The 10,838-nt window shown below is 32.9% G+C and overlaps 2 protein-coding genes across 2 annotated transcripts; one reads left to right on the top strand and one right to left on the bottom strand.

The window, feature by feature from the left end:
• Window positions 1-802: 802 nt before the first annotated feature.
• On the top strand, window positions 803-2,732 carry LOC139868930 (uncharacterized). Its single transcript, XM_071857266.1, has 3 exons — window positions 803-939; window positions 1,119-1,218; window positions 2,431-2,732. Exons 1-3 carry the CDS (start codon window positions 933-935, stop codon window positions 2,528-2,530), a joined length of 207 nt encoding a protein of 68 aa, XP_071713367.1. The 5' UTR covers window positions 803-932; the 3' UTR covers window positions 2,531-2,732.
• Window positions 2,733-5,819: 3,087 nt separating this feature from the next.
• On the bottom strand, window positions 5,820-9,913 carry LOC139868925 (protein PHR1-LIKE 3-like). Its single transcript, XM_071857261.1, has 6 exons — window positions 9,528-9,913; window positions 8,237-8,313; window positions 7,757-7,811; window positions 7,118-7,196; window positions 6,956-7,025; window positions 5,820-6,404 (listed from the first exon to the last, which is right to left on the bottom strand). Exons 1-6 carry the CDS (start codon window positions 9,724-9,726, stop codon window positions 6,042-6,044), a joined length of 843 nt encoding a protein of 280 aa, XP_071713362.1. The 5' UTR covers window positions 9,727-9,913; the 3' UTR covers window positions 5,820-6,041.
• Window positions 9,914-10,838: the final 925 nt, after the last annotated feature.

Here is a 10,838-nt window from a genome sequence, read left to right as displayed (position 1 = left end):
AAAAAGTGTACTCCAATGAGTGTAGTTAAGTTTTGCGAGATCGAGTTTGATCGGGATGAGATGTGTGACCGAAGTAACTGTATAAACCTTATCATACTTGCTTGGAGTTGTCATGGCTGCTAATTATGGTTGTATTGAAAAGAAGATGGTGACTGATACCATGTAAATGAATATGTGAATTAATAGAGGTTGTGCAAATTGTAGTATATTTTCATAATCGTTGTCTTCTCTGTCCGATTACATGCAATATAAATAGAAAATACAACACACTTGCAAGCTGTCATCAATCAACAATCAACAATAATATAATAATAGAAACTTTATTAAAGGAGCAATGACCTCTAATTGTAGTGGAGCATAATGATCTCTAATTGTAGTGGAGCATAATCTGCCTTGAATGGTGGATAGTGGAGCATAATAATATGTTAATATCAAGATCGGCTAACAGTTGGGTGATGTTTTAAAATCTGATTGGAAGTTGGGTGAAATAGTGGATAAAAAAAAAATTAAATAAAGATTTGGGCCAATCAAAAACAAGGAAATACTCGGCACATGAGATTCATTCTCGTGCCCACTTGAAGCACACCACCAACACACAACCCAACACGCCCCATTACCATGTGCTGGGTGGCGTGTTGGGTCAACACACAAGCCAACACGCCTTCGTTAAATAGACCTACCAACGCGCCGTGTTAATGCGCAAAAAAAAAAAAAAAAAAAAAAAAAACCCCCCCGAGTTGGAACGGGCCTAAAATGGAAGAAAATTATGTTTAACGTAACGTACTCTTTAAATATTGAAATTTTGATTGGCTGGAAGTGGTTGTCCTGGTAGGCATATTACTTCAATATATAGCTCCGTATTCAAACCCTATTCCTTTTCAGCAGCTCTGCTTCAATTTCACGTAAACGGAATCTTCAATTTCTCTTCAACGATGACTCATATCCTTTTAACTCTTAGTTTTCTTTATTATCATTATTATTATGTTAATTATGCTAATGTCTCGTTGATATCACTAGATTTGATGCTGTAATTACTAATTTCCTATTTTTTAATTAAATTTTGATGTATATATTACTATCAAATTAAATGTCTTTTTCTTAATATTCGTGGATCGAACGCGGTAATCAGAGGGAGAAGGATCGTGAAAGAGCTGCTGCTCGTAACCCTAAAGGAAAGACTAAAGACGATGGGTTGACTCCTGAACAACGCCGTGAAAGGTTTGACTTCTCTAATTTTGACCTAATTTTGCTCCATATTAATGTTTCTTCTATCGATTTCCGTTTAATTGTGTTTCAATTGGTGAGTGTTATAATAATCTGATTTAGGTTTAGTTCTAATGATGCAATAGATCTACCAATTAAGTTGTTAGAATTGTGGGGTGGGATCCCATAAAAATCACTGTTTAATTTAAAAAGTGCAAATAGAACACACATTATCAATTGATGAACCAAATTGATTACAGTTTTAGGTTATGGTCACTTTTTAGTCCATCTTGGAATTGTTATTGTATCTTGTAAATTCTATGGTAAGTTTGGTGATGTAAAACAAACTTTTTTATAAGAATAAGACTATACTTTAAAACTTATAAATAAATGTCATAATGTATGTTTTGGAACTTTTTATTGAAGGAGAGTTAGATGAACGAATTATTAGTAACCAGGTTTGTGTTGTTAGGCTCCAAAAAAAAATATGGATTGCATAGCCGAAGAAACTTTAACACTATAAGAAAAATGACGTTAAGTAAATTTCTAAGAAACCCAGACAACATCATGCCTATTCCTTAGATCCTTGTTAAAGTCATACTAAAACACAAAGCAAAACAACACAAATACCGGTATGCCCTTATGATATGAGTATAACGTATGACATCATATGATGCAATGATTGTAATTGTATTTAAGAATTTTGATAGGTTTAATGCTCAATAAAGCTTCAAATTGATTGATACTTGCTCATCATGATTTTAGCCATTTGGATAACTATGGGTCATAATGCTACTACGACTAGGGGATTTACATTATTGTTACTCTCACATTCTTGATGTGAAGCCAAACTAAATATTCTGTTTTTGCAACAACTCTAGTTACTCTTGACTTATTAGTTCACAGCTTCAAGCATATCTTATCTGCTAGAAAGTGTCACAGTTGTGACACTTTATAAAGATTTCAGCGATATGGTCATGGCCCAACGGTAGTCAATAAGCCCATATGCCTTTCACAACTTTACCATTCTGCCAGCCCTCTTGATTTATAAAACAGGATGGGGTCATTTTTAGGGATACATGATATATAAACGCAAGGCAAAGTAGTAATGTAAGCCTGTGAAAGTAAGATAAGTTAGTTATGAAAAGAGTTAATAAATTAAATATAAACCATAATAATCACATTTTTCAGTATTTGCTTCTATATTAATCGACAAGTGATATGCAGGGATGGAAAGGCCCTTCAAGAGAAGGCTGCGAAGAAGGCAGAGAAGGCTGCAAAGGCTGCAGGGAGTGGTGACGCTGGAGGTAAATCCACCAAGAAATAAATCAATAGCACAACTTCTTAAAGTATTTATTTATATTTATTTTTCCACATGATTGAATCATGGATAAATTCAAGTTTCATCTTACGTGAGTTTATTAAATGATTTCTAAAGATTAAATACGCGTGGCTTGTGTATGATGATTATGTATTTGATCTGATCAAGGATCAATCATATGGTTATGGTATCATGAGCTTTCTTTTTATTTTGAGCTTCGTGAATCGTTCTTGTGCAATGCATGGATTAAACTACAAAGTCTTGTATACACTAGTATATGAATTTTATGTTATGCACTATGCATGGATAATGGATTAAACTACAAAACTGCATTTAGGCCACGTGCTGCAGCATGCCCTCACCATGTCCTCCGAGGACAACTGATGGCACAACTATGTCCTCGCCTTCCGTTTCGTTCTTTTTTTGGCACTTTGTAGCACCGTGAGGACGAAATAAATGATTTTATTATTTGTATTTTTAGCTTTATTACTTGTAATGATAGTGAGTCTCAATTATTTGAGGAATTGGGGTCATAGAAGGAAGTTCTAATGTGATGCTGATTTGTCAGTCTCTTGAGATGTGTTAGTATCAAGTTATCAACCATTTTTTTGCTCAGTTGTATCTAGACCAATAACCTTAACCAGATAGTTAGTTACATAATTTGATTGAGGGTTTAACTATTTTGTTATAAACCAACATGAAAAGAACCTAATTCGCTTTATTTGTTTAATATATATACTTTTAGCCTTCTTTAAAACAGTCATACTTTCGCAAGGGGGATGATTCTAACACACCATTTTTTGGTTCTCACACACCTATTTTAACCTTTTACTCTTCTAATAATACTCCATTTCTTTAAATTGGTGTGTGAGGATCAAAAAAGTGTGTGTGAGAATCATCCCCCTTTTGGAAGTCACAGTTCTGAGTTAAAAATTCTGAAAACAAAGTAACTCGAACCTTGACTCTAAATTAACTTTGATTCTTACCCAGTTATCTAACTATCTAATCGAGCCGATTTGGAAATTCGATAAGTCAGAAAATCAAGCAAATATTTTGTGTAACATACAATAATTAATAATAATAATAATAATAATAATAATAATAATAATAATAATAATAATAATAATAATAATAATAATAATAATAATAATAAAAGTACTAGAGTTTGTTTTAGATTAATGATCACTTATTGTTGTTAGTGGACGACTTTACCATCAACCCTCGTATTGCTCTACTTCTCTTGAGAATATATAGTTTGGCAAAAATAATATTTGGAGAATGGTGGTAATTTTTATTTAGATGTACGCGATCAATTATGTTATCCAGTGATTGTTTCTACCTTTTCTCTAACCAACTCAAGATATACTCTTAGTAAGATTTGATTTTTTGATCATTATTGGTTGAACACTTGTCGAGTTCAACCAATGAAATATTATAATTTGAGCTAGACTAGATGTTGCATAAATCACATAATCGAAACCAATCTCACTCATTGTCACCAATGTTCATATAGTCATATGTCAGGAGCATATTATTGTTACATGGACCCGGATATCATTGTTGGATTCAAATCCAACCCAGTCTATCAACGCAAATAAAAACACAATACATACATGAACCAGCAGAACTTTATGTTCTTTTGAATTAGAATAGTAGAGATTGGTTATACCAAAGGGTCATTGGGGTGGCGGTATTTTGGCCCTTTTAACTTAGAGATTGAGGGTTCAAGTCCTGTAAATATTCGTGTAATGGGTGTGTGATTTTACCTTTAAAAAAGTAGAGTAGGTATTGAGTAAATTTATTTACTGAATAGGGTTGTGATATGGGTATGCAATTTTCCTTTTTGGAATTTTTTTGTTCATAGCCTTCATCATGTTCTTCTTGTTTACCCCCTTTGTCAATGTCTGAAACATAATTTCACATTTTGAGTAACAAGCCAACGGGTCAATATATTAGGCTTGTGTCAAAATGGGCAGCTTATCCAACACTAAATACTTTTTTAGTTATTAATCAGTGTCAAATATATCACTCGTACAGAATTTGTACTGTTTCAATAATAATGTAGTTTTTAATTGATTGATTTAAAAGGTTCTGTCCAAAATAAGAACAATTTTGGCGACTGTTGACCCCGTTTGACTCGTGTTGCTATCAGATGACCAAATGACCCATCGTATATAACAAAAAACCTGAATCAACCACTTACCACTTATCACAAACTAGATCAAACTTGTCACCTCTAATATTTTGCGAAACCAATATGTTAACAACGAAAATGATGGTTAACTGCATGGGCCGTAGGGGAAGGATTTTTGCTAAATGATAAATAAATGGGACATAATAAAAGAGTGATTCAGATATGAAGTTCAACACTCAATATTGAGCTATTCAGCATCATATGTCATTCAATTTGTCAAAAACAAACGCGGTGAATTTTAAATGGTTCAACATAATTAAGATTAACCCAAATAATGGTAACGTAATTATCTTTATAAGTTTTGATAAACTTACTGTATAGTTCAAAAACACTTTGAATCTCCATTAATACTTCTTTGAATTAAAAAGGTAAGAAAGATGAATAGAATCAGATTCTGTAAAGTGAAATGACAAATGATAACACTTGAAAGTTAGAAACTTTTTAAAGGTGTCATGAAAACCATGAAAGCCAATTGCAAAGAAAAAGGTACAACCATAAATACTATCCGAAATTGTGGACGGTACTTGATAATATTTCATTCCTTAAAAGGCGATGAATACTACTACTAAAGCGTAAAATGCTCCTTTTTCTTTCCCCAGGATGATGAGTCCCCCTCTTCCTCATAAGCTTGAAGGTGAAAGGCTTAGACTGTTTCCAACCCTAACTGTGATGTCAGAGTCAGATTGTGCACTTTTTGGTGAAAAAATGGGTTTTTGACTGTGACTGTACTTGACCCCGCTAACCCAAAATGTCAAGTTTTTGTGTCAAATAATTGAAGGATGAGGTGGTAAAATCTGATTGAAAATTGAGTGAAAAAAAAATAAATTAAATATAAATATAAAATGACAAAAAATCTCTGATTGGCTCGACCAAATGTCACCCACCAAGTTTGTACCGTCAAAAAATTGACTAACGGATGTCAGCGTCAAAAAGTGACGCCGGGTTAACGGCGTCAGATGCCGTTTCTAGGCTCCATCTCATTTGACGGTTTGATTATGACGCTCGGTTATATACGGTCTTAATGACAGGCAGATATGACAATGGCCCCCACCAATAACATTTTAAAAAATAACTAAATAAAATAAATAGTTTAAATTTGCTTCTACCCATTACAATTCATAGAGCTTTTCAAAGAAACTAGCAACCCAAATTGATTAAAGATAACATGTTTGATGTTCAGCAATTCACATTTCACAACACTTAAGTCACAGTTGGTTGAGAGAATGATCATTGATCACAAATCGTCCATCGAACCAAAACAAAACCTCAATCGAAAATCAAGAAAATGACCAGAAGAATCCATTTCTGAGACGGTATTGTTCATCAAGATATCCAAAGATCATCCATTCGGCTTGATTGACCATTACCAAACATAGCCCGTTGTCTCTTCTTAAGAACAGCATGTGAGCCGCTTAATCCTGCGGGTGAAACCGGGCTCCCATTTGAGGTCAAACAGCTGTCAATGCTGGGAGCAATTCCGTTTTCAAGATAAGCTGGAATTGAAGGGATGACAGGTGGCGGACAATCATTGGCTACCTTGATTGCAAGCTCTGACAGCTCATCCCTGGCGGCCTCTAACCCAGCGGTGGCAACTGCTTGATCATTTAGGGCTTTACATGCTTTTTCCAAGATAGATTGAAGATATTTGCTTTGTGATTCTATTCGAAGCTGGAGCCGACGTTGAACCTGAAAATCGTCCGAGTGTTAAAGACAATATCCTTTATTTTTTCTTTTTCAGAATTGAAATCCAAACTTTACAGAAAGAATAAAAACATCCAAGAAATGGTAATATTATGTCAAAATTTCAAATTGAGAAGGACAATAGAAAACAATTGTGACGGGACAAAATGGGTATTTTGAGTACAACATTTGGTCCATTGCTTTTTGACTTTGTACACAGAATGTGCTAAAATATGATTGCAAACACTAAATAAATAATTAGAATAATGCAACCAACTTAATAAATAGATTATTTGCATTGATGACATACTTTGGATAGTATCAAATATCAACTTGTTCGACCGCCTTGACTCAATTCATTATTAGCTTTATTTTCTCATTTTACCGGTTTGTCAATATGACCCACTGAAGATGACACAACCAAAATCTACCCATTCATAAGTAAATGGGTTGGAATTGCTATCAAATAAATAAAATGAAAAGGACAATTAAATGAAAATCTTGAAATTCTGAAACTTTTGGTAGAGACTATAAAAGTGGCACGTTAACGAACTAACCTCTAGCTGCTCGTGCAATCTGCGTTGGACTTCCATTTGCACTCTCAAAGCTTCTGTAACCTGTAAGCCACTTTTTTTTTAAAAAAAAAGAAAAAGAAAAATTACATAGTGAGTACATGTAATCATGTGAACAAACGTTTAAAATCCAAAAATTAAACATACTCGTTCGAATCTTGTGGCACCATTCTTGTCGAGGATGTTGTGGATGAGCCTGTGTCCTGGCTTTCAGCAATGCAAGATGCTATGAAGTCAATTATGTAAAGATAGTGAATACAGATTGTAACTATAAAAAATCAACTTTACAAAAGTTGATAATGCAGCAAGTAGAGGTCGCAAACTAGACCCATTCACAAGATATTGATCCGGATTGTGTTTAGTCTTATACGAGCCAAACAGGGTTAAATAGTACCTTAAAACCAAACGGGTCAAAAGTCACCCAAACTATGATTCTAACGCATAGAGCCTCGTAAATAAAACAAAAAACATTATATTGAGGTAATATAACTTCTCTAATCATATTTAAGCTCCATTACCAAACCCATACCAAATTACCCATTTTGACATGTTACCCAACCACTTAACCTGCCCAATTTGCCACCTGTGATAGCCATGATTTTGCAACTGGAGCCAATTATAGAACATAAATGTGACTTTTTTACTTTGGGGTAAATGGATTTGCATATATACGGATCAGTTTTGAGTAATTGAGTAATGATGATTATGATTCTGATTTGAAAAAATTTTAGGGTTAAAATTATCAGATACATAAGAGCCAGATAGAACATTAAAACTACTCATTACCATCTTTCGAATTCTCTGTAAATTCTTTGCAAGATTGCTTCCCCATCCGATATTTCTACAACAGCATATACAACATCAGTTATGAAATGACATAGTTGTTGACTTTTACGAGTCACGAGTCAACTCTTACAAGTCGATTCAAGAATTCAAAAAACGAGTTGATTCTTATGAGTCATGTATCGACTTCCAAGTCGAGCCAGCTCGGAACTATGTAAACAAAAACTATTCATATAGACTTACACATAAGGTAAGGAAATATCTTTCCATAAATATCACTAAAGAGCAACGCAAAATTTAAATCATATCTAAAGTTGGTCACTGGAATAAAACAAATGATTGCAAAACATCTAGCTTCGTAAAACCTTTATACAAATCATTCAGCACATCATCATTCTAAAGGTTTCTTAGCAATATTATCCAAACTGGTCGATATTTGAAAAAAAATACTGTTTTTTGTAAACAACTTTTTAATATACAAACCTGAAGATGTGACTTCAAATGATAAAGGGTGAGACCTTTTACACCCATGGTCCTCATGATCGTTTTCGGAGTTGCTTCTTCAATAATATAAGAAATTGTGTTAATATCCGTAATTTAAGGTGGCCGCAAAACATCATCATGTCATTATAGCAAGGTAAGCATTCATTGAGTATGTGAATTTAACATATATATTCAATTTACTATAAATTACACTTGACTATATATGACTATATGTAGCAAAACCGACAATTCACAACTACATGTATAAATTATTATATGTATACCCAACTGAAATGTCATTAACAAGAAAGTAAGTAACGAATTATCACTAGTTAGTAGCAAGCCACATTGTATGCGCGGTTTTGTAATGTTATTACCGAGTGCTTGGATAATAGTTTTCAACGTGACTGTAGTAACTGATAATTCTACCGTTAACAATCAGTAAATCATAACTACAATCAGTTTGACTTCGAAATTGAAATAATATACATATAAACAGCATCTTAATACATAAATTAGAATTCAAATGAGAAAAGAATCTTTCAACTCATACAATGACAAACTGCAAAAAAAATAAAAAAAATAAAAATAAAAAATAAAAATTGAATTCGTCCACGATAAAGACAGCACTGCATTAACCAAATAAGAATCAAACCAAGTTGTTCTGATTAATCACTTTCCTCAAACAAACTTTAGAAAAGGATAATTCATGTGATATTTAAGCAATAAGGTAAAAACGACCCAAAGGAATAACACTGACAGGTAAAACTCCCCAAAAATTACCTTACCAGACAATTTAGTAAATTACTTAATAATATCTATATATAAAAAATAAATACCTAAATAAGGATTCTAAGTTCAGCATTAATTTATTTATTATTTAGATATTATATAAATAATTAAAATAAATAAGATTAGTATCAAGGTAAAAATATAGGAGCCATTAAGCATGAAACAAACCCTAGAAATGCAACTACATAACTTTACTTCACATCAAGAAATCACACAAAAATAAATGTAGAAATTGAAAACAAACATGCTGACACAAGTCAAATACTTTAGAAGCCATTAAACATCAAATAATCCCTAAAAATATTACTACATGATTAACTCATAGTATCAAGTAATTACACACACAGAAAAATGTAAAAAAAAATAAAAATGATAATAAAACTCATATCAAGTACTTACTAACATGTTGGAATCAACCTAAAAACTTTAGGAGCAATTACTTACAAGTATTTAACAAAAAAAAAAAAAAAAATAAAAAAAAAATAGAGTAATTAATTACTGTCAGGGCCACCAAGTTGAGTAACAGCATCAATAAATCTTTCATGGAGCTCCGAAGTCCACCGGAGCCGGGGCTTCGGATCCGTAGTCAACACCAAACACGGATCACCCACAAAATTAGTGGCACCATCACCTCCTAACTGACCCGAATACTCACTTCCATCTATTGAAATGGAGTGATGATGAATCCCAGAATACATTTTCTACCACCACCACCACTTATAATAATAATAATAATAAAAAAAGTTTTTATTTTTGTTAATGGGTTTTACGTATAAAGATATACAAAAACACAAAAGGTACTTCGTATGAAATTTACAGAGAAAGACAGCGATGTCGTCTTCTTCACTTGTCTTAGTCTGTCACTTTTGTTTAATTTCAAATATTTATTTATTATTTTAGTGAACCAAGACTACTCATTGAGAACATGGTATAAGGAGTCCTATCACTCTCCTTACCCCAATTTAATTTAGAATAAACTAGTAAAATGGGTAGTGCGTTGCCGCGGGACATTTGGGTTGCGTATTCATAATTAACAGAGCGTATTTTAGGTGTGTACATGTATTGAATATAGTCTGAGGTATTGAATATTTTTTTAAAAGTGTCCGTTTCGGATATAGTTAGTCCCGTTGTATTCATAATTTTTTTTTTGAGTTGAACGGTGGGTTCGAAAAAATTTAACGCTAGTCGAGCGGAAACACGTCCCGTTGAAAATATGAGTGAAGTTTGTTTAAGTTTTTTAATTAAAAAAATATGTTTACATTTTGCACCCCTGATTTGGGGGCTAAACTGGAAAATTGGCCAAAGTTGGAGGGGGTGTTTGGTTTTTTTGTCTGATTGTCGTTTTGACCATTTTTTGATCGATGTCTGGGCCAAAATGACCAAAAGTGTCGTGACAATTAGTATATAGTGTTAGTGTTAGTGTTAGTGTTAATGTTAATGTTAATGTTAATGTTAATTATACTAATGGTCCCCGTGATGTATTAATTAAAACTTTATGAATGTTCCTTGTCTTTTAATAATTCTACTAATACTAATTACTAATGGTCCATAACTTTCTATATTACGCACTGTCGTAGTCCTTTTACTAACATCGGTTAAATAATTTCATAAACTCCTTAAATAGTTTAGGGGCCAAACTGAAAAATTATATAAATTTACTGTGCAAATCGTCTTCATCGTAGTAACTATTAACTAGGATGACAATGGATGTCTGACTTATCGGATATTAAACCGATCCGATTCATTTAAATTGAAATGGATGATATAAATAGATGATAAACGAATATGAATAGATAATAATATGATATGA

Source organism: Rutidosis leptorrhynchoides, chromosome 1, assembly GCF_046630445.1.
Source record: "Rutidosis leptorrhynchoides isolate AG116_Rl617_1_P2 chromosome 1, CSIRO_AGI_Rlap_v1, whole genome shotgun sequence".
Classification (NCBI taxonomy): domain Eukaryota; kingdom Viridiplantae; phylum Streptophyta; class Magnoliopsida; order Asterales; family Asteraceae; genus Rutidosis; species Rutidosis leptorrhynchoides.
The sequence above is the reverse complement of the archived record's forward strand: the minus strand, read 5'-3'. Positions and strand labels throughout refer to the sequence as shown.

Bases quoted from the DNA above. Each gene is read 5' to 3' on its own strand.
- LOC139868925 (XM_071857261.1), bottom strand. From the start codon at position 9,726: ATGTATTCTGGGATTCATCATCACTCCATTTCAATAGATGGAAGTGAG. The intron at 8,314-9,527 runs GTAATTAATTAC...ATATTATTGAAG, and splicing joins TCAACTTGGTGGCCCTGACA to AAGCAACTCCGAAAACGATC. The intron at 7,026-7,117 runs GTATGTTTAATT...TTAAAAAAAAAG, and splicing joins GTGCCACAAGATTCGAACGA to TGGCTTACAGGTTACAGAAG.
- LOC139868930 (XM_071857266.1), top strand. The intron at 1,219-2,430 runs GTTTGACTTCTC...AGTGATATGCAG, and splicing joins CCTGAACAACGCCGTGAAAG to GGATGGAAAGGCCCTTCAAG.